Below are 24266 nucleotides of genomic sequence, written 5' to 3' on the forward strand. Positions count from 1 at the left end.
CATAGCTCTCAATAGTTTCAGCAAACACGGATAGAGGAAGTTAATTTTTCCCAAGGAGGCTGCTCATTATTAATGTCCACACGGTCCCGTGTGGCTCAGTTGGTAGAGCATGGTGTTTGCCACGCCAGGGTTGTGGGTTCGATTCCCACGGGGGACCAGTACGGAGGAAAAAAATGTATGAAATGTATGCATTCACTACTGTAAGTCGCTCTGGATAAGAGCGTCTACTAAATGACTAAAATTTAAAAATGTAAAGTGTCCTGTTGTCTAGGAGACTGTCTGCTGTTGCCTGAGTGGCACCTTACCTCCTCCTGGTCATGAGCTGTCATTGTGTTGCTTTATGGATTCGTGGCAAAGGATCCTACTTTAGCAACTGCATAAATTCATTATTAAGTGAAAACTGCCCCACCGCCTCCAAAAGATAATAATATTCATGAAAAAAACTACCTTTTCATGGCTCTGCGGCTGTGAAACTGCATATGTAATTCACATATTTAAAATGTTGATCTGTACTGGTACTGGCATATTGGATTTCAATTTGTTGTCCCCTGTGACTATTTTGTTGATACTGTTCTTACTTTGCCCTTTCAATATCTGTGGGCTCTTTTGGTAATTCAGCTGGCTAATTAAGATTCTGGTATTAGGTTGATATTAACATGACATAAGTGTTTCTGAAATGAATATTTGTCCTTTCAAAAAAAAGAGTAGTATAATGTAGGTTGAGGAACCTAATGTTTGTCATTCAACCAAGGTTTATCATTTAAAATAGTATTTGTAGATGTCATTATAGTAAATCTTAGGCTTCTGATTGAAATTGTGGGCATTCACAGAAGTAATGTCAAGCTTCACTGGTATTAGTCCAAATCTAAGGAGGTCAAATAAGCTATTTGTCAGCGCAATAGTGTGTAATTCCAACACTAGGGTCTTGCTTAACCGGTGCTTCATTCCTATTGGACAGTGGCTTGTTGACGCTAAGTGCTGAAGAATCTTTTGTTCAAACACAAGAAGCGCGCTGGAAGTCAGTCCCGGCATTGCGCAGTGGATATGGATGTGGACGCCTCGTGCGCTCTGATCTTTGGCGCGGAGAGGCTGCACTCAGCGGCGCACAAGGTGGCCAAATGAATCACCGCCCTCCCGGCTCCTCCAGCGTGCAATGGCTTAACAGGAGAGACATGAGTGTCCGAACGGAGGACATCAGCTTGTGCCAAAGGGCCCTTCAGATCGTTACGGAGCTCTGTCTAGCGGGGCATGTAGATGGGGAGAAATGCTCGGCTATATTTCCCTTGGAGAGCAACATACCAGGTAAAGGGAGCGCAGGTAAATAGGTCAAAAGCAACGTTTTCTTCCTCTCCCTCTCCTTAAAGCTTGCATCCCTATATTTTGGTTTCTCTGGCGTCAACCTGCTGCACAAGGTTGTGTGAGAATGATGAGTTGAAACATTAAAATGCGTTGTAAGTTAAACTTCAGCTGACTCAACTTTTCCCTTGAAGCGCTGCGATATAATCATATAAGATGCGCGACTAAGTATAGGACTAGCGTAACTTGTAGGGGAAAAACATGTTTAAAATGTTAAATAATCATGGAGAGTTTGTGCTGTGTCCTCATGTCGCTTTGAGCTACGCTCAACAGGTGAAACATCTGTGTCTGCGAAGGGAAAAGACTGCACCTGTTGCAGCATCAGTGTACGCTCGTTGTTCCATGTCATTGTGCTTGGTTCTGGCGTGTGCAATCTGATGGTGTGATAGTCTGATTGTGTGAGACTGATAGCTTGTTGGAAGAGGAGACGTGTCCTCAGTGATCTTGCATTCATTCACTCCACCATGCGCCAACTGACCGGCATGTCTGAAATGAGTCATACTGTTGGCTACCAGTTCATGTTCTAAACATAGATCCCCTTCTGTCAAATGAACCCATTTATTTGCTTTATAATGTCTCTCTCATTGATTTGGTGAAAGTTATATTGTGGCCTACTCATTAGTGCCTTTTTAATTGTATGTTAAGGCTTGGATAAGATGTTGAAACAGTTCTACATTCTAAATCTATTTTGTTTTGGTCGTTTCATAACAGCATGCCATTATTCCCTCTTGGTTGATGTGAGTTGCATAAGACTGTAGCAGCGTTGTTTCTGGTGCAATAATGTCTCTGATTTTGAGTAAAGCCTAACAGATGGAAATTCAATTGGTCGGTCAGTCTGCTAGATTGCATTTATTGCAGTAGATTTTTGCTCTTCTAAACTAAATGGAGTTAAATCCTTGATAATTACAACGCAGTTACACAATGTATTATATTACTTGATGAAGTGATAACTGCCTCGGCCTACCTGCTTGTGTAATTTCCATAACTACATTTACATTTGCAAACAAACTTAAATGAATTGTAAATCTCAGCAGTCTAGCATACCTGTTAAAGTTATTCGTCTGAAAAATAAATAGATGTTTTTAGTGCCACTTCATATAAAGTGGGACTGATTGTTGCCTATAGATCTGGGATCTTGTTTTCATCTAGGCTATGGCTTTGAGATGGTGCACCACAAAGCATAGGTGTCCTTGTGAGAGTGAATGAGCAACAGGAGAGAGAATAACACGGAGACAGAACACAGCTAAGAACATGACATCATGCAGTGCAATATCAGTGAGAAAGAACATATCTCCTGCACATTGCAATCCCCACACAGGCGTATACTGTCCAGCTTTATTTATAAGAAACCATACAATTGTGTAGCATGCACACAATGGAATGCATAATGCATTTTATAATAGCCTGTGGTAGATCTTGGTTTGTGCATAAAGCCTTGAACCATTATTATATAGTTGCAGAGGAAGGGTATTGTGGTTTCCGAAAGTTGAATTGTCAACTTGATCAAATATGGCCATGAAGAGGTATTTCTCTGTCCTGTCCATGTGAATGTCTTGGAATGAAGCTGTATGACTTTCTAACTTCCTCTGATCTTTACCAAACAAGGGCATTTGCAGCCTCCTCTTTTACAGCTTGCTTTCTCTCTTCTCTTTTTTTTCTCTTGCATGTTTGTCTATCACGCTCCGTCCATCGCTTGCCCGTCCTCTCTCTCCCTCTATCTGTCACTGTTGATCTCTGTGGTCGCTCGTAGACATCTCTATCAGTCTCCTTGCTGTGGTCGTGGGTTTCTGTGGACTCGCCCTGTTGGTAGTCTCTCTCTTTGTCTTTTGGAAGCTGTGCTGGCCCATCTGGAGGAGCAAGGCCCTATCGTCCCACGTCGACAATGGCCCCCGGGTGGGGCTCCCCGAGGCACCTCCGCCGCCCCCCCAGCCCGTCACACCCCTCCAAAAGGTGGCACCAATGGAGGAGGAGAAGAAGCCTGTGCCAGTGGTGAAGGTGAACGGGCGTTGCAGCTCCGTGAAGCTGCTAGAGGCAGCCATGAAGATCAGCCAGACATCCCCGGACATCCCGGCCGAGGTGCAGACGGCTCTCAGGGAGAGGCTGGGCCAGCAGGCCAAGATTCAGAGGCAGACCACCGACCCCACCTCGTCCTCCAGGTAACATTATTGGACCTCTCCCAGAGTAGTATCCCAGTCACTTTCCTGTCTCTAGGTCTCAACATTCTGTTGGTATACATTTTTGGTGGCACTGGTTCCAAGGATTTATGTGTTATGTTATATCATATGCAGGCACAGAGCTGTGCACACATATAGCAAAGGCAGTGGAGGCTGCTCAGGAGAGGATGGCTCATACTAATGGCTGGAACTGAGCAAATTGAATGGCATCAAACACATGGTTTCCATGTGTTTGATGTATTTGATACCATTCCACTTATCCCGCTTCAGCCATTACCACGAGCCCGTCCTCCCCAATTAAGGTGCCACCAACCTCCTGTGAGTGAAGGTTATGTACATGATGCTTTCAAACAAGTGACAAATGATGACACTTGAACCGTACACATCAAGTATAGCCATGACAAATGTCAATAAGACAGTTCAGGAGAATTTGTGATTAATGACCTTAAACTGGACGCTCAGTAGATGACCTGAAGGAACATCTCCCATGGTGCTTGTCAACGGGGTGACAGCACGCCCCCTTGCTCCTCACACACACACAAACCCTGTAATCACCCCAGGCCACGTCTTGTGTTGGGCGGGCGTGAGTCACGCTGCCATGGCAACAGCGGTAAGCGACCCCGGTAATGAAACAATCAGCTGCTCTTCTCTTTGTTTTCGGGATCTGTGTTTAAACGAGCGCGTCTGTAATTAGCGCCGCCGCAGGTTGAGAACTGACATGCTGCGAGGCGCTCGTCCTACTGAGACCCACTGAGCAGCTGCACTCCATCTCCTGCAGGAAGCCATTATTGACACTTGCTTTAGTTTGTCATTAGGAACGTTGATGCAATTTATCGAGCCTGGCTCTTTTCATGAATTACACACTGACGAAGGGGGCAGAAAGGGCTAATTAAATAGTGTCTCTCATCACTTTTTGAGTTGAATCTCCCCCAGATGCTCTTGCAAGCTTTTCATCTAGGGGAAAAAAAGAACACAAGGAAAGATTCAAAGAAGGAGAGGACTTGTTGTATATGATTGAAAAGTATGATCAGTAAGGTTGATGGCAGGTCTATCATCATGTTACTGTTTATCTCTTGAAAGTATGTTTCCCAGTGCTCTCAGAGTAAGACACTTAAAAACCTTTTACTGCAGTGGGCTAAATCAGGGACACAGATAGTGTTTTTTGGTAGTCTTATACAAATCTAACTTGAAATAAAAGTATACACCTCACACACATGGTTATGGACTTAAAAAAAGAAGACACCTGTACCATGTCAGATATAGAGTTGAGATGTATTCAATGTTGAGTTTGAATCCTAATATTACACTTAATATACATCACAGAAGACTGAAACATAACAAAACTGTTTGACATGGAGACACCAGATTTTCAGCTGTTTTAAAAAAAAAAGTTTATTAATTAGGAAATTATGAAAAACATGAATAACATTCCACCCATAAAGGCCACTTGTCACACCCTGACCGTAGAGAGCCTTTCTATTTGTCTATTTGGTCAGGTCAGGGTGTGATTTGGGTGGGCAATCTAGTTTTCTTATTTCTTTGTTTGGCCGGGTATGGTCCCCAATCAGAGAGAGCTGTCTATCGTTGTCTCTGATTGGGGATCATACTTAGGCAGCCCTTTTCCCACCTGTGATTGTGGGATCTAGTTTTTGCATAGCTGCCGGTGAGCAGCCCAGAACGTCACGTTTCCTTCTGTATTGTTTTTTGGTTTCACTTCATTAAAGGATGTGGAATTCCATGCACGCTGCGCCTTGGCTTATTTACGATAGGGAGTTTGAAGACAGCGACCGTGACACCACTAGGTCATTTGACTGCAGGAAAGGGCTACGAATATCTAAATATACATGTATCAGTCCGGCTGAATCTGAAGCACGAACCTATAATTTTCAATACAAATCATCACGACACAAGTAAGGACTACATCTATAGTACACCCAAGTAATTAGGAATAATTTGATGATTGATACACTGCATGAATGCATACATTTTAGGAGGCGTGGACAACGTATTAATGCGAGACGAGGTGGGAGGAGACGCTTGGTGTCACTCTGGCCTTCAGGGCAAAACTATGAGGCTTTGCAACCATGTGACTTGAAGAGCGGGTGATTACCATGGAGAAGAGCAACAGATACATTCTGTTAACATCGATCCTCTCCAACAGCTACATCAGTATTCACTGCTCATGCATTGTGCAGACACATTCTAAACAAAGGAAAGTCCAAGGGCAAGGGCAAAGTCAGAGAGAGAGAGAGTCTTGTTCAGAATGTACTGGTCTACTCTAATTGTGATTTTCAGACATTCCTCCACCAATCTCTGATGAAATGCTACAGAGCAGTATATATCAATACGTCACATCATCATATGTTACATCCATGCACAGCGCCAGGTGGTATGAGACTGGGGATTGGTCATGATGTTTTATTACTGTACAACTTACCTCCCTACGAGAGATGACGATTTTGACATTTTCATTGGTTCCTTTTTTTACCGGCGGAAACAGATCTCTGACACATGCGAGAAGTGCCATATTTTTGGGGGCTCCTGAGTGGTACAGCGGTCTAAGGCACTGCATCTCAGTGCTAGAGGCGTCACTACAGACCCTGGTTCGATTCCAGGCTGTATCACAACTGGCCATGATTGGGAATCGCATAGGGCGTCGTTAGGGTTTGGCTGGTATAGGCCTTGATTGTAAATAAGAACTGGTTCTTAACTGACTTGCCTAGTTAAATAAAAAAACATTTAGCAGATGCTCTTATCCAGAACAACTTAAAGTAGTGAATGTACACATTCTTGTACTTTTCCTCATACTAGTCCCCATGGAAATCAAACCCACAGCCCTGGCATTGCAAGTGCCATGCTCTACCAATTGAGCACACAGGTTCAATGTGAGCATTGAGACTGAGGGCCCATCCCTGATCTGTTAAGATTGAGAAAGTGGAGGACAGAAAATTGGTTATCTTATGGAAGAAAATAATGAATGTGGCTCTGGAGAAGAAGCGTATGTATGGAGAGATAGAGAAAGAGAGAATGTCTTTACTGGAGTTGGGATGGCAGGCCTGCTAAAACTGATTCTGGGTCAGGGCTGACACAACAGGTAGGAATATGTGGATGAAATCTGCCGGCCTCCTCCATTATCACCTCTTCCAGTGTATACTATTCATCCTCTTGAATGCTGTTCGCTGAATGTAGGAATCATGGGAGGTTGTAAATTGATGTCCCTTGTCTGAAATAGTAGGACTCCCAAAGTATCCTTCACAAAGAACATTGTGTCTTATTATGTCCCAGAAATTTTGCTAGAACATGCAAGGCACCTCTTCATATGAGGTTTGAATATAATGTGATGGTTTTTTTTCATATCCCATATGTGTTGTGTTTCCCAGATTTGTATAATTTGTACCAATACTAACTGTGTCGGATTAATGTGATCTTCTTATTGGCGTCAGTAGGGGGGGCAGGGGTTATCAGTTGCTAGGTGACAACCAGGAGAAGTACAGAACAGTGGTTTGCTCAAAGTATATAAGTCATTATCAGTACATGGAACTGGGCTCAAGGTATCCCAGGTAATGTTATTTCCAAAAGAAGTCCTGTGAAAAACAACTCACTCAGTCACGTAGCTTCTGAGCTTCGTAAGAGTTCAATCATAAAGTAACTCCATCACTTTAAACCCAAAGCCAGTAACATCTTTCTCGTTAATGCTGAGAGAATGGATTAACAACATTAAAGTGTTAAAGAAAATCACAACAAACATTTTCCTACCAACAGTAATACTAGAACTACAAGAAGAAGCAAGGAATTGTAAAAACACTTATGAAGAATAGTAAACTAGTTTCAACAAGAAAAAAGAACGGAAGCCACCCCTGTCAAACAGATCAAAATGTTGTCAATCTTTAGTACATTTCACCTATAGCTGCCGTTTCCATTACACGTCTCAATGTTTTGTTGTTGTTGCGACATTGCTTTTGTCTAATAACCCTGGGTCAATGGAAACCTGCGTATTGAAAGGTACCAGGAACCGTAGATGACTAATCTCCTTTTTCAACAGGCACAATTCATTCCGCCGCCATCTGCCTCGCCAGATGAACGTGACAAGTGTGGACTTCAGCATGGACACGCTCCCCATCCGCCAGTCGTCCACCGTTAGCATCGGCCGCATCAAGCCCGAGCTCTACAAGCAGAAGTCTGTGGACTCCGAGGACGGGACCCAGGAGCCGGTGGAGACGTGCGGTAAGCTGAGCTTCTCCCTGCTCTACGACTACGAGGAACAGGCGCTGGTGGTCACGATCCTCAAGGCCCTGGAACTGCCGGCCAAGGACTTCACTGGCACCTCCGACCCTTACGTCAAGATCTACCTGCTGCCAGAGAGGCAGAAGAAGTTCCAGACGCGTGTCCACCGCAAGACGCTCAACCCCACGTTCGACGAGGCCTTCTGCTTCCCGGTGGAGTACGACCAGCTGTGCAACCGCAAACTGCACTTCAGTGTCTACGACTTTGACCGCTTCACCAGCCATGACATGATTGGTGAGGTGGTGGTGGACAACCTCTTTGAGCTCTCCGACCTCTCGAGGGAAGCAGTGGTGTGGAAGGACATTCACGCTGCGACCACGGTGAGTGGGCTGGGCCTCAGTTAGCTGAGATAGGTGTTGTACATTGAGGATATCAGTATGTGTGGAGATCAGTGATCTCAACAACTGATCGCTCTGTAAGTCGTAACTGTAAGTTGCTCTGGATAAGAGCCTCCGCTAAATGACTCAAAATGTCAATGATGGTGGAGTAGATGTCAGGGTGGAGCTGTGGTCAGTCTGCCGTAGTTAACATTTGCATAGTTTCTGATGGGGTCGTGCACTGCACATGATCTGACTTATTTAAGGAAACACTTGACATTTTCAAGTCTCTGTGAATTATTTGATTGGATAAGGTTTTAAGTCCTGGAATCATCAGCACTGTATTACATGACTGGTAAATTGCATGTGTTGTATAACCTCATTGCCAGGAGCAGTGAATTTAGAATCCATGCACCCACACAACACCTCCGAAAACTGAAGTACACACTGTAGACTTAAATATAGCCATGGGCACAATTCTCCTTTGTTCCTCACCTTTATCCCTTCACTGACATACTTGGGTATGATAGTGCAGTTTTATCTGAGCCCACACACTTCTTACGCCTCGGTAGCTTTATCACAGTTTGTTTACTCAACAGCTTCTGTTTATGAATATTATTGTGTGTTTGGGTGGTATTTATTGTGTCTGATGGTCATAGAGATGGATTAATGGTTAATTAATCAGTTGATCTCTGAACGGTATACAGTAGAAATCTGAACAAGAGTGGATCAACTTGAAAGAAAGTGCACTGTGGATTTCAGATGAATCATCAAGAGCACAATTGAGCCCTAACCTCTACAGGTACTATTTGACTCTGGTCAACAAAGTAACACCAGTTTCTTTCACATAATACAGGCAGGTTTAGGTGGGTTTAAAGAAGACTGAGTTTTAAGCCATTGGAGGGGGACTGGCTGGACATTAATGCAATTATCCCATGTCAACAGCCATGGTGTTTACCTCAATGTGATGTTTGTCTCCAGGAAGTTTTTAAGTGTTACATAATGTTTACTGTGTGCTGCCAGGAAATTACACTTTCAAAAGCTTGAGCATCCATACAGACATCAAGTTTACTGCTACTTTGACTGTGGTTGATAGTGTTGAATATAAGAGCTACAATTGAGCTGGGCTATTGAATATAATGTGAGACTTCTTTCAAGATTGCCTACAACATAGAAGAAAAATTGAGCAATTATTGTAAATATTCAAAGATCTATTTTCTCCCTATGTTGTTGTTGATGGTTAGACATATATTTTGTCTGGTGTTTGGTTGTTATTTATGTCTATCTTGGGATCATTTTATCTCACCTTCCTGCGTTGATTTAGTTTATGTCTCTGGGCAATTACATTGCCTGAACTGCCGACCAACAGAGGGGAATGAGGATAAGGATGTTTGAATGGATAAGGACTCATAGCAAATGCAGTTTGCCATACATTTTATTTTGACAGTGTTTCATTCCACCTTTTTTAATTTACATTAATGAGAGTCCTTTTAAAAGTGTCTTCCTTTATGGAATGTATTTGGAGATGATCATTTACGGTGACTTTACTCGTCACTGTCTGACAACAATAAATTGATCATGTCGTGCTCTGGTGTACCAAAGTAGTGTGTACTTTGTGTTACCTCCTTGCTTGAATTTACAAAAGAATTTGTATGCAACTACATATAAACAGAAAAAACACAGGAAATTCAGAGGTTAGCCTAATTCGAAAAACCCTCTGTGTATTTACACTTCAAGCAATTTTCAATTTAATGTGGAAGCAAAATTGCAGAAGTAATTTGTCACAACAAATGACATTAATATGCACTAGCCATGCCTCACATTCAGCTGAAGATTATTATGTATTGTATTTCAAAACCTATTTCCCTGGGCTAGATTGATGACTTTTTATGCATGTGACCTTTTGTGTCAATTGCATGGGTAGAAACCAGGCAAGGAAATAGGAGGGGTGTCAATGCCTAAAACAACCTGTGACCTGCCTATGAGGAGGGTGACCCCGACACCCTATGAGGGTCACGGTTTGATGAGACATAGAGGTTTTTCCCGCCTTGCAGCTGTTTGTGTGGGTGTCCGTGCTGAGACTGACAGTAGGGGACACAAAGGCAGTTGGAGCCCACAGTGGTTAGGTGGGTGGGGGTGCTTTGGAACACACCGTGGATGGAGGTCTGGGGGGGTATTGACACTCTGTTTTGATGTGCAGAACTAGGGCTGGGAAGGCATCCTCTGTTTCACGTTACATTGTTATTGTGAAACTCCTGCATGTCAATACATCGATGACATTGGAAGACTGCACAAACGTATCTCAAGTAAGGATTCTGTCCATGGAGAGCAACTCTTATGCAACCCTTATTCTAAGTGTATTTTTATATGGTGACATTCTGCAAGATCACACAGATCTATTTCTAACTACAGTCTTAGAAAAAAAAGGTGCTATCTACCTAAAATATTTATTTGGCTGTCCCCATAGAAGAACCCTTTGAAGAACCATTTTTGTACCAGGTAGAACCCTTTTTTGTTCCGGGTAGAACCCTATTGGGTTATATGTAGAACCCTTTCCCCGGAGAGTTTTACATGAAACCCAAAAGAGTTTTACCGAGAACCAAAAAGGGTTCGACCAGGAACCAATAAGGGTTCTCCTATGGGGCCAGCCAAAGAACCCTTTTGGAACCCTTTTTTCTAAGAGTGTATGTAAACACACTATACAAACATCAGTGCTCTAGTGAGATGCCTCCCAGTCAGTCCTCTGTGTACTCTGGTTGGCCAATCAAATCTTATCTCTGGAGTGCCACCTTAGGGGACTTTTTATTGACTCCGATTAGGTATCAATACAAGCACACCGTGTCAGTACATCAAGTAATGTTCTTCTCTTTCAAGTCAGTCCATCTGATGCTGTTTGCTCAGACTACAGTAGTGCTCCAGTCTAAACTGATCCATAAACACATTGTATTGAGGTGATTCCTCACGACACTAGAACCAAAAAAGACCATGACTTTGGGGATTTTCACGAAATGTAATCCATAGAATTGGTTCTTTGTTGTATCCTAAAGCATAAATGAGAAATAAGTCATTGAAGTTGGAACATTTGTGACATCTTGGCCTTACCAAGGCCTCCTTTAGGACTCCATAGAGTTTCATCTGTTTTCGCTACAAAGCTCAAATTGGTGTCATATGAAGCTTTACAACTTTCTCTGTAATATGAGTAGTATTTTGATTTAACAATAATAATAATTTACATACATTTATGAATATTGAAAAATACAAACATTAGTTTTAAAGTTATGGTCCATTTTATACAGAGACATTGTCATAGAGGCAATGTAACCAGGGCTCTAAATAAAAAAATCTTGGTCCTTGCATCTTAAAAAGATAGGAGCACCACATTCAAATTTAGAGTAGCAGAAAATATGATTAAAAAATGTATTGAGTCACAGCCTTTAATGAGCCTATTTGAATTCTAACTACTTTTGAAGCACATATTGTACCCTACAAACTAATATGTAACTATGGAAATACATCTCTTTATGATCAAGGCTAAAATGTTGATACAAATACAAGTCATTTGTAGAATATTAGGTTTCTACATTGTGTAAAAAGCACTTTTTCCTATGGAGATGCTCTTTAATGTCAGTGACTTTCACTGATGACTTGTATATCTGTCATTCATTTATTGCTATGATCATTGATCTCCTGAAGAAGCTAACCCTTTTCCATTCTTTCTGTGGCCCCAAATGTTTGGATATATTGGTAAAGTTATCAGGTTGTTAGCTAGCTAGCTAATGAGGTAACATGACTGAACACGGTGTTAACGGCCTGTGAGTAGTTTAAGAACGGCCCACAACATGGGGCGCGTTCATCTGCCCAGGTGTTGCCAACGCATGCCAGATCATTCAATGCCTGGATAGCTATTTTACGTATCAGTTTACCACATCATTATGTTATAGTAATCTGGTGCCCGACTGCACATTCGACAACGTGGCACGCAACCATTGGTTGATGCATGCAACATCTGAGCATCGTTTAAAATGCGGCCCGCCAATGGAGCTGCATCGCCAATGCGCAATAGAAGGAACAAAATGTAGCATCGGTAATACGGGTCACAACTTTTAAACGGTTTGGGCTAGAGACAAGCAGTTTTCTCTGGAGTAATGGTGCAATCAACACGGTCACACATCTCTAGGACACTCGGAAGCAGCGGAACAGCGAAGCCTAATCATTACAGCAATTATTATCTGGCAGATTATTTTCTAGGAGCACTGGTGCTCCCAAATTAAAATTAGCACAGCAAAATATTTAGAAGTGGTAGCGCTTTAAAACCTTGAATGTGACCAATCACAATCCTCCTTTTACTTGTATCTTTGCACATCCTGCGAATCACTAGCAGAGGGCGACCATTTTGAATACACATTCCCTCTGTTGGTAATGCTTACAGATTGGATTTGTTCTAGTTTCGTGATGAAAATGTTCTCTCTCAGTTTTGAGGACACCTCTGGGTGTTCATACTTTGTTTAAAGCAACTTGCGCTAATTGCTTTCCTAAAAGAGTTATTCTACAGCAACAGTGCCCTTTCCTTGATGCAGTGTTCTCCTTGTCTTTCTCCAGGAGAGTGTGGATCTAGGGGAGATCATGTACTCTCTATGCTACCTGCCCACAGCAGGACGGATGACCCTGACCGTCATCAAGTGCCGGAACCTCAAAGCCATGGACGTCACTGGCTCCTCAGGTAACAACAACAACAACAATACAAAACTGACAGCCATTTAGGCTGGGCCTTAAAACATGATGGTTCTCTGAATAACAATGAGGGACAACTGTAAATGATGGTGAAAGATAAAGTAAAAATAAAACATAATAAAAAGTACGTTTGAATGACACTGAGGGGCAGAGTTTTTACAGCTAATGCCGATTTGCCTGAGGCTGATGCTGTGCAGGTGTTTGTACACATGCATATTCACACACTCATTCAAATACACACATGCACGGGGATACACATATGTAAACAGACAAGCACTCAAACGTATACAGTTGGCCTTGCTGTTATGATTTTAGTTGTCCTTGATGTCCTTTTTCTGCGTTGTTGTTTTCTGTTTTCTTCTGTGTTTTCCTTTTTTCTCTTTAGTTCATTATCTTGGTTGTTGGTGCATTGGGGGGTTCTTGGGGGTGGGGAATGGAATTCATTTGATTTTTTATTATTTATTATTATTATTTTTTCTGTGGAGGGGTCTCGGATGGTTGAGGGACAGTTATGGGGAACTATGGGGGGGATCTTGGAGGATTCGCGTCCCCGTTTTTTTTGTTGCCGCTGTGGGAGATCTGTCGACGTGCCCTTGAGCAGGGCGTTGACCCTGGTTGCCTCTGTGTGTCGCTCTGAATCGGAGTCTGTTGGATGACTGGTGTGATGAAGTTGTTGAGTGGCTTCACTGCAAGTATATTGTATGTTTTGGATATTCAATAAAAAAAATAAAAAAAATTAAAAAATAAAATATATATATATATATATAATAAACCGTTAAGCTCTAAAAGAGCAAGCAAAGAATCAAAAGGCATAGTTACGTCAGGCAACATGCTGTGCCTTAGATAAGTGTAGTCTGGGAGATACTTCTTTCATGTGTTTTCACTGTTTGTGGTGAAGTCGTAATAGAAGATACATTTGACTTACCGTGTCAAAAAAAGATCACTGGATTTAGCCAAACTGAATAATTCAATGTTGCCATCAGTAGCTGTGCGTGGGTAAAATCACTGAGCAACCCAAGCCAGTAAAAAAGCCATATTACAACCTATGTTGTGATAATTGCGTTGTTTGCTCTATAACCCATTTGTTCATACGCCACCATGATATATAATAAGGCCCTGACAACAAAAAGACACCAGTCACACAGTGGCGGAATAAATTCAACTACACATACATTCGTTTCATCATAAAACGGGAGAACAACATCTGTCCGGTGAAGTCCACACAGCAAATATTTAATGTAACAAACAATTATATCACCTGCAGCATGATCAAGCAATTACATTTTTTTGACAGTTATGAACAACTACTGATTTAGAACCACAGAGTTACCCACAAGTCAGCACAAAGACAACAGGAGCACTGCTTCTGCTATTCCGGCACCATTTACACTTAAACATTTAAACATCATCCAATCAACAAGGCTATATATGCTTAGTTTAATATACTGAAAACAAACTTAAAGATCTCAAAAACACTTTAGTCCAATCAATGTTGCTAAATATCATGTGGCAGTCCATGGTATTGATTTCTGTCTGTCTGTGTGTATGTGCATGTGTGCGCAAGTTAAACAAAACATTTTGACTCACCCTACTTGTAGACTAGTTGAACGCCAATTAGGGTTGAATGGCAGGAACCCGGTTACTGAGATTTACCGCCCAAGGATGGAACGTTTATTCTCAGGATGGAACATTTGTAAAATACAGAGAAAATATGCAACCCTAACTCCAATGCCATCCTCCTCTCTTTCATGTTGGCAAATTGGTCTATGGCTCTGTCATACAATACACTTGATATTTTTGTTGTCATAGGCTACCTAGCTAAAATGCCTGCTAGCCTAACTTCCTAGCATTGGCAACAATGAACCAGCTAAGTTAGCTAGCTAGTTAACCTGAGCCTACTAGGCTACATATTGAACTTCAATCGTCTCAGGCCAGTGGCACAACATATTCATTTATAGTTAGATCAGAATCGCCTTCATAATCATTGGCCTGTACAGAGTCCAAATCCCCATCTCGATCCATGATTTAGGAAAGAGATGATTTAGCAAGCTAGCTACTGCAGGATATCAACACAAGCAAACCAGAAACAGACACGTTTTTCTGAAAATAACGTTTTGCTTAGGAAGTGATTTGACTGGTCTGAAGCCAAATCCAAACTGGCCTCCCTTGGGGGGTGTTTTTCTGCACCAGGACAACCCACAGTTGAGCTCAATGTTATCAAGGGAGGCCAAATGCTTGCTGGCATCAATCAAATGCTACGGCGGCAACATGTTATACTCTTTTGGTCCAGACAGCATCAGATACATGGGCTACACATACTGAGACAGAGGGATGCTGTTTTCCTATCTCTGATGATTTCTCCAGTGAGATTCAACAACTTGCAAATTGATGGAAAATGATGAAACAGAGAGAGACGAAAGATAAATGATTGATATATTTAAAATTTTTATTGGTCAAATATTTTGGGAAGCGTGGCTTCCCATGGGCATCCATGAATTATTTGACCATGCTGGTCATCTATGAACATTTGAACATCTTGGCCATGTTCTGTTACAATCTCCACCCGGCACAGCCAGAAGAGGACTGGCCACCCCTCATAGCCTGGTTCCTCTCCAGGTTTGGCCTTTCTAGGGAGTTTTTCCTAGCCACCGTGCTTCTACACCTGCATTACTTGCTGTTTGGGGTTTTAGGCTGGGTTTCTGTACAGCACTTTGATATATCAGATGATGTAAGAAGGGCTATATAAATACATTTGATTTGATTTGAATACACGCCACTGGTTGCCATTACCTGCAATCTACATGACTGACTTCATGGAGATGTTATTTGTGGCACACAGATCCCTATGTAAAGGTTTCCCTGCTCTGTGACGGACGGAGGCTGAAGAAGCGGAAAACCACCACCAAGAAAAGCACACTGAACCCGGTGTACAATGAGGCCATCATCTTTGACATCCCCCCAGAGAACGTGGAACAGGTCAGCCTGTCCATCATGGTGATGGACTATGATCGGTGAGTGACACCACACTAAATACAACACCCACAATTCAACACATATAGTGGTCATAAGCATGCTTGTACAGTACACACGTACACTGAGTATATAAAACATTAAGAACACCTGCTCTTTCCATCACATAGACTGACCAGGTGAATCCAGGTGAAAGCTATGATCTCTTATTTGATGTCACTTGTTAAATCCACTTCAATCAGTGTAGATGAAGGGGAGGAGACAGGTTAAAGAAGGATTGTTAAGGCTTGAGACAATTGAGACATGGATGTGTGCCATTTAGAAGGTGAAAGATTTAAGTGCATTTGAACAGGGTATGGTAGTAGGTTCCAGGCGCACCAGTTTGTGTTAAGAACTGCAACGCTGCTGGGTCTTTCACAGTTTCCTGTGTGTATCAAGAATGGTCCACCACCCAAAGGATATCCAGCCAACTTGACACAACTGTGAGACTTATTGCAGTCAACATGGGCCAGCATCCCTGTGGAATGCTTTTGACACCTTGTAGAGTCCATGCCCCATCAAATTGAGGCTGTTCTGAGTGCAAAAGAGAGGGGGGGTGCAGCTCAATGTTAAGGTGTTCTTAATGTTTGGTATACTCAGTGTATATAGTCAACGAACAAGTACTCGTTTTTTTTTACATTTACATCAAAGGTGGAATGAGTAATGTTCTAACTTTGAGGTGAACTTGAACTCAGGTGAACTTCATCAACAGAACTTTTCACTCAAATCCTGCAAGCGCCGCTATACAATATAATCATGACCACTTACCAGAATGCTCAGGAGCCACATAATTCACTGTAATTACCAAACCTAGGATCAGAATTATTTCATCAAACTAGCACTCAGCTTTTAGGTGTCATATATATTTTGTGCACTCAAGATATTGCATGTTTGTGTGTGTGTGTGTGTGTGTGTGTTTGCATAATGCCCACAGGGTGGGCCACAACGAGGTGATAGGTGTGTGTCGGACGGGGCCAGATGCTGAAGGCCTGGGGAGGTACCACTGGAACGAGATGCTGGCCTACCCACGCAAGCCCATTACTCACTGGCATGCCCTGGGAGAGGTAGAGGACTGTTCGTTTTTTTCCCTCAAAGTAAGAGGAGGTACAAGTCAATTGCAGGACTTTCCAGAGCTCCCACAATGCTTTGCTGCATCACTCAGGTTTTCTGAGAAAGCAGATAAAGCCAGAGGTCTTGCAGCCAATCATAGAGCTTGGGGAAATAACCCTGTCAATTTCAACAGAGATGTGTAATAGTGCAGCATGACAAAGATGCAAGGATGTTGTCTGTACTAGAACAAAGACCAATTTGATTCTAGAAACTTAAGGGCTAGTTTGAACTAGAAGCATTTAAAGTCATTGGAGAGTTGGTGCCCTGATATCCACCCAGGATGGTTGGATGGGGGCACTAGCTTGATTTTTACGGTGTGTTCCCATAACTGGGAACCACATATTATAGTGGTGGGCCATCCCTTTTCCTTGCTCTTCAGGAGTAGTAGAGAATGTGAGTTTTAATAGCACAATCTATAAACGATCTATGAAAACAAGACGATATCCTTGAAAAATGCATGAAACATTCCAATCTTTATTATCCGGAGAAATCCTTATTGACTGACGAGTAGTTGAATTTAGAAGCATCGAATGCATAGGGGAAAGACTTCACCTTGTGGTTGTGCATTCAACAAAGAGCCGTGTCATTCTATTTAGCTTGATCAAAGAAACAAGAATTGGAGGAATACTCAGCCTATAACATGGCCCTCCTCTAAATCGTGAATACCTGAAGGATAAAAATCTATTGTTAATGCTTTCTTGAATCCGGGTACTTTAGAAAATTGATATTTAAACACAAAGCAATAGCATCTTTGGAGACCTAGCCAACTCTTGTTGAATGAACCCTTGTTAATCGTCTGTTTTGTCCACAGTGGCCAGGAAGAGCGACAAGCTTTGAGAGCCAGGGGTCTTGTCCTTCCCCCAAACCTCCACAAACTCCATAGGAAACACGAATGGAACCATATGACCTGATAGCAGATTAACAAGATGTGTACAGCTCTAGTAACCACAATTATGTCAGTTAAAGACAGAAATGTCCTGTGCCAAGGTTCGATTCATTCAGATGACAGCATTATAGGTTGAGTTTAATCGTATAGGCCTATTGCATTAATCATCATCAATCAGGACTCTACATTACAGAGTTATGACACAAACAACATTGGCAATGAATTTGTCTTGCAGGAAGGGTTAGCCTACTTTTCAGTTAAAGGCCCAGTGAAGTCAAAATTAGATTTTTTCCCCTGTGTTTTGTATCATTGTACAACAGCTGATGAAACTAACACTGTAAAAGTGTGATCAAAATTCCTGAGAGTTGCTGGTTGAAAATACAATACATTTGGTTAGAACCAATGACAAAGAGAGTCCCAAACCTCTCTGCCAATAACAGATAGTTTTCAGTTTTCCCCTCCCCACTCAGACCACTCCCAGACAGTCCTCGCAAAATTATTGCTTGAGAAATAGTATTTATCTAAAAAGCCATTTTAATCAATTTTAATGGAAATCTATTACAGTAAGGTACTTATTTGTTTCCCAGAAATGATTTGATATTGATATAAAAATGACTGCATTGGGCCTTTAAAAACATTCTACAATATGGCCTGATTTTGAAATGCGGTTATGGACCACACATGAGAATGCCTTGTTTGTGGAATCACGACATTTTACATTTAATGTGAATTTACAAATTTCCAAAGTTTGTCTTGAATAGTGTTATTCATGATGAATTCTCTAATTTGTTTCATTGCTTCAGTAACCTTTATCACATACCATTTACTGTATTATATTGCTTGACTGGAGTGGAAAATTCATCTTGGTTCGTACTATGGCATTAATCAACCAATGGTGTACTCCTCAGAGTAAACAGTTGAATTATCAGAATTCTGTTTTCTGTCCTGTGCAAGCTATACAGTATAGAGCTGTGAAAAGAATTGATTTTACCTCAAGAATATTATTTCCATTGTACATTGTGAGAGGCACTTGGGTCCGAAAGGCATCATATCAGATAATAGCTTTGCAAAATGGAGATTTCATCCTCCTCACATTCCAATGGCATTGTATTTGCTTCCTGAATAGCAAGTTATTACCACAATACTACCAGTGGGCAATAAGAGAACTAAACGTTGAACTAAACCTTGTAACATACTTCAACACTTTTTGGTTGATACATTTGCCCAAGGCATTCTGCTCCTCTCACAGTTATTTGGTGAGTTTTCAAATCACCATTTTCATTTGGGATGATGTGATACTAAAGGGCTAGGCTTGATTCTAAGACCACATATCAACATAGACATACAGTAGACAAGCCAGTCAGCTGTGCCCTGGGCGTAGCCACAGGGAACACAGATAACCTATCAACTCAAAGGGCTGGGTGAATGTCCAATCCCAGAGCATACAGTAATTTGCCAGTGGCACATCACTAATGAATGCCAATTGATCCCATTTATTGAAAGAACATGGTGCATATCTCGCCATTTAACAAGTGGGTTGCAGATGCACTTATCATAGGGTCAACAAGAGTGCAATATGTGGTGAGCAGCAGTATTCTCTCGTGGATAGACTACGTAACATAAATGGTACCATAAATCTGTTCGGGGCTATGGGATGTGTCGACTAACAAGCAGAGTAGTTTAGGTACTTGGGTTTTTCATCACTGGTCATTTGGATGTATCAGGATTGGGCAAAGATGGTGAGAGTTTCCGTTTACGAGGGTGTAGACTTCGCAAGTCGCGTTAGAAATTGTAATAACACGTCTCCCCCAAGAACTTAATCTGGATTAATTGAGATTAGAGCAACAGTAGCCACACAATGTAGCATAGTGTTTTCAACTCTCTTGTGAGAGATGGAAGTGAGACAAGCATTGAAGCAACAAACTGTTGAAAAGTACAGTGCCTTCAGAATGTATTCACACCCCTTGATTTGTTTCTACATTTTGTTGTGTTACAAAGTAGAATTAAGATGGATTTAATTGTCATTTTTTGCTAACGATCTTAACAAAATACTCTGTCAAAGTAGAAGAAAAATGATAAGATTTGTAAAAAAAGAAATGTAAAACACTAACATCTTGATTAGATAAGTATTTAACCACCTAAATCAATACATGTTAGAATCACCTTTGGCAGCAATTTACAGCTGTGAGTCTTTCTGGGTAAGTCTCTATGGGCCCGATTCCGACTTAGAAAATTATGTCTTTCTTACACACAGCTTTCCTATGCACATCTCAGTAGTTAGTATTCAGACTTACCTTATGAAGGTGCGTAATCGGCTTTGCAGGCATGGTTCCCTTGCGCATGCTGAATACATTTAATTTGACTGCTGAAAACCCTCCTACTTGCTGGCCAACAGATTTTTGCGTGGAGTTTTCATTCAAGCCTGTATCTTTGTATTGATTGGGTGTAAATTTGCAAGAATGTCTAATGTTTTCACTCAGGCTGTAACACAACAAAATGTGGAATTAGTCAAAGGGTATAAATACTTTCTGAAGGCACTGTATAAACAAAAAGTTTTCTTATTTATTGATACACATTTTAATTGCAAAAATGTTCCCACAGCTGCTACATTAAAGATTAGAAGCATTTAAATCTCACTCAACGTAATTTGCTTCCTTCAGAACTCAATACACTCAGAAAAGCATGTCTGACCTCAAGTCACTTAAGAACATTTCAGTGTCCAAGGACATTTTTCTCTGAGACTTTGCCCAACATTTTATCTGTTACTGGAATGGATAGAGATCTTTATAAGATTGCTGAAATGCATTCTACTAATTAATCCGGAAAAGTAAAACCATGCAAATGAGCTCAAACTCATTTGTGATGGGTTTGAAGCAAGGTAATTTATTTTTTAAAGCTAATGGCTTTCCTTTTTTCTTAAAAATATAATCTTTGATGTGTATTTCACATGTGCCAAATATGATTTCAAATAGCAAAAAAAAAAAAAGATTATTAAAATTGTCTCTGACAAATTAATATGGATATTTCGAAGAGTAATTTGTTCTAGTTGTGGAGACAAAAAGGTGTTTCCTTTGTTCCGTAACAAACTTCCATCAATCACTATAAGGTTATATCTGCAAAAAGATGATTCTGAGAATTGGTTTTAAAGTTCTGAACCCTCATTGGTTTGAATGGTATCATAAATTTTGATCTTGAATTCTTTTGAATTTAACAACATGAATTGGGGTAGTTTCGAGTACTGTATAGGAATTGAACAGAACAAGGCTATGTCAATAACTACATTTTTACTCAAATGCAGATAGAACCTTATAGTCCGAAGCTCTCGATTTGTTTAATTTGAGTACATTTTTCTTTACAAGCAGTCCATTGTAAATGCATATGGCCTAGCCCCAGATTCCAATTGTAATTGTGTCTTCTGCAATCACTTTATGTAAAGCCTTATGATATAAAGCCTTATGATATTGAGTTTAGTACTCAATCTGAAAACATTACTAGAATGAATTTCAGTTGCACATGTGAGTAATAATATGAAATAGTGACGGGCATATCTGAGTCTTTTCAGTGAGCCGAAACTCTTGGCTCCATTCACATTGAAGAATGTTCATTTGGCTCCTAAATGGCTCTTCATTCAGTAGTGCTTAAAAATGTATGAAAAATATGTTTAGAAATCTAATGTAAAGGCTAGAAAGTTGCATACTGTTTTCTCAGATTGTGAAATGTGAGTAAAAAAAAAAAAATTCTAACAAAATTAAATTTAGAATTGAGCGTGGACCAGAATAAGGCTTTGTCCTCACAACCTATTTGTTACTGCAGATAATCATAGTTTACAGCTCATAAAGCAGCAGTAGCAGTATACAATCAGGGAGGCAAATGAATGGCTCTTTCACAAATGCGATTCAGGTTCCTGACGTTCACCAAAAAGAGCCGCTAGTTCGCGAACGACCTATCTCTAATATAAACATAGAAAATACTAAGGCTGTGTACTGTTAACTTTATGTTGCACATTAAAATAATAATGCTTCTGTTCCCAGGCTGGCCCCAATATAAAAACCATAAGTATTTGTACTTGTAGCATGCGAGTCAATATATTCAAGTAGTATAAGAATATCAAAGATTAAAGTTTCATGAATATATTATATAAAATAGTATTTTATATTGCTAATATTTTACGTTTACATTTGTACATAGACCTCACAATGCGAATACTTGTATATATCTAAAGTTTACTTCTAAGAGAACATTTGTTGTTGAAAACATGTTAAAATTAAAATGTTACTGTGTATTTATATGGATCGTTTGGTGATCATTTGTACAGCTCAAGCTTGTGTTTTTGGGTGACTTTATACACATTCCGTATCAATTGTGGAATGATTTCTCATATTGTAAGCATATCTAAGGCAACCCACTACTTTTTCGGGACACTCCATGCTTAGGAATTTAGCGCTTTTTAGCTGAGATTGTGTGCATAATGCTAACATCAATAGTATATTAAACAACAACAGCAATTGCAACTATTTGTCATGAAATGTACAGTTTGTGATAACTTTTGTAACAATTTGCAGTAAACATTTGAAATATAATTTTACTTTACTGTTTCATATGTATTTTAAATAAATAAACAAAGAACACATCATAATCTTATGAATTACTGCTGTCAGACATTTTCTGTGCTGAAAAATGTGTGGGTGTATTTGATTGACTGTGTGGTGGATGCATGAATCACTCAGTAGCCTCCTTTAGGAAATGACTCAGCCAAGCACAACATGTCCCATAAGTATAGTGAGACTGCCCTTACAGAAAACACAATTTGGTGAAAGAATGACCTAACAATGGATACGTACTGTAATGACCTTAACCAAACACTTGGTGACCTCATATAGATTCGGACAGCTTGGTGTAATGGTTAAGGTGTTGGCTTGACAGTCGCTGAACCCGGGTAAGAGTCCCGGTCGGGCTACCCCCCCTGAATTCACTTTAGCCCTTAAATTTAACTCTGGACCTCAAAGTCAGTTCCACTGCTTGTTTTCATTGTTCCCCTTTCATTGGCATATCAGGTGGGGCAATTCATTATCAGGTAGAACAGAAAACCAGCAGGTTCCGGACCTCGTAGGGTGAGTTTCATACCCCTGTGCTACAGTATGAAAGATAAGTGCATTTTTTTGTGCCTGTTTAAGAATAATGACTTCAATTCCCCTATAATACATGTCTCCATTATGTAACCCTGCAGAGTGGATATCTCTGCAGCTCTGTTGGTGTGTCCCAATAATATCTTCCGCCACCAATCCAATATTTTTAGGTTTGTGGGAAGTAGTGAACACTTCAGGAAAAAGGAGATGTTATTGGGATGCACATTATCTAGTGCCAAAATGAGGTATGATATTGTGAAAAGGTCCCAGCACAACACACAATCTCTGAATGGTAGACAGTAAATGTTCAACATATATTCCCTAGTCACAACATATCCGGTTTATGCAACCCATACTATGTGCGCTGGATACCGAATTTAGTGCCAGATAAAAATTGGCAACCAGCACTGCACTGATAAGCGCATATACTCAGCAGCTTCACACTCTAAATGACCTGTCTAACCAATGTCCTCTAATAATGTATCAGTACGATGTGTAAAGCAATGTACAAAAACATTTAAGAGTTGAACAGATTGTCAGGGACAGAGAACTTTTGTCTGGTGATGTTTACTTTGGAATTTTTGCAGTGTCCCTTCTTGCAACGGTGGCAGATGTCCTCATTTCAGTAATTGATGGTGTTGTCTGTGTGTGGCAGACAGTGCTGTTGTGCTCACCATGGGTAAGAGGTTGATTTCGGCCCTCCTTTATGGAGCCGCTTCAGTAATGGGCCTCTCGGTGCTCACACATATCATTTGCCCCCCTTGGATATTCAAATATTGAAGATGGAGGGACGAGTGAAGGAGCCATGGCGCAATTACAGGTGTGATGATGGGAGATGGAGTCCAAGATTGGCTGGGGTGAGGTCAGGCTCCGTTAAACAGCTCTCATATTTAAGGGCTCATTAGGTTTGCTCTGTGATGAGGGGTATGTCGTGAATCATTGTCTTTTGTACACACACTGTACCTTACCTATCTTTTTGTCTGTCTCTATGGAAGCCTGTCTTTCCGTCTGTCACCAGATTTGATGGCTTCAATGACAATAACTGTTTCATTTCATTGCTACAACACGCTTATTGTTGTACGCAACAGGTTCAATTTTGACACCAAGTTCCAGTAAGGATGAGAATATCATAACATTCACATGTTCAGCACCTCAGTCTCCGACTTCAGACAGAACAGCACACTGCCAGCTCAAAGGACAGGGAGCTCTGAATGTGTCTCAGATGCTTCCGCCCCTCGGCTCCCCTCAACTAAAAAAAAGAAACCTCAAAGTG

General features: G+C 41.0%; 1 protein-coding gene across 2 annotated transcripts; it reads left to right on the forward strand.

Moving 5' to 3' along the window:
* The first annotated feature begins 1022 nt into the window (after positions 1-1022).
* On the forward strand, positions 1023-22508 carry LOC106576321 (synaptotagmin-10). 2 transcript variants are annotated; one of them, XM_082963992.1, is made up of 7 exons: positions 1023-1317; positions 3107-3512; positions 7573-8134; positions 12731-12851; positions 15702-15873; positions 16806-16935; positions 17793-22508. In XM_082963992.1, exons 1-7 carry the CDS (start codon positions 1119-1121, stop codon positions 17862-17864), a joined length of 1662 nt encoding a protein of 553 aa, XP_082820118.1. In that variant the 5' UTR covers positions 1023-1118; the 3' UTR covers positions 17865-22508. The 2 variants fall into 2 exon arrangements, with proteins under 2 accessions (XP_082820118.1, XP_045555888.2); XM_045699932.2 differs by lacking the exon at positions 1023-1317 and having other exon boundaries at positions 3221-3512.
* The last annotated feature ends 1758 nt before the right edge of the window (positions 22509-24266 follow it).

Source organism: Salmo salar, chromosome 17 (assembly GCF_965601325.2).
Source record: "Salmo salar chromosome 17, fSalSal1, whole genome shotgun sequence".
Taxonomy (NCBI): Eukaryota; Metazoa; Chordata; class Actinopteri; order Salmoniformes; family Salmonidae; genus Salmo; species Salmo salar.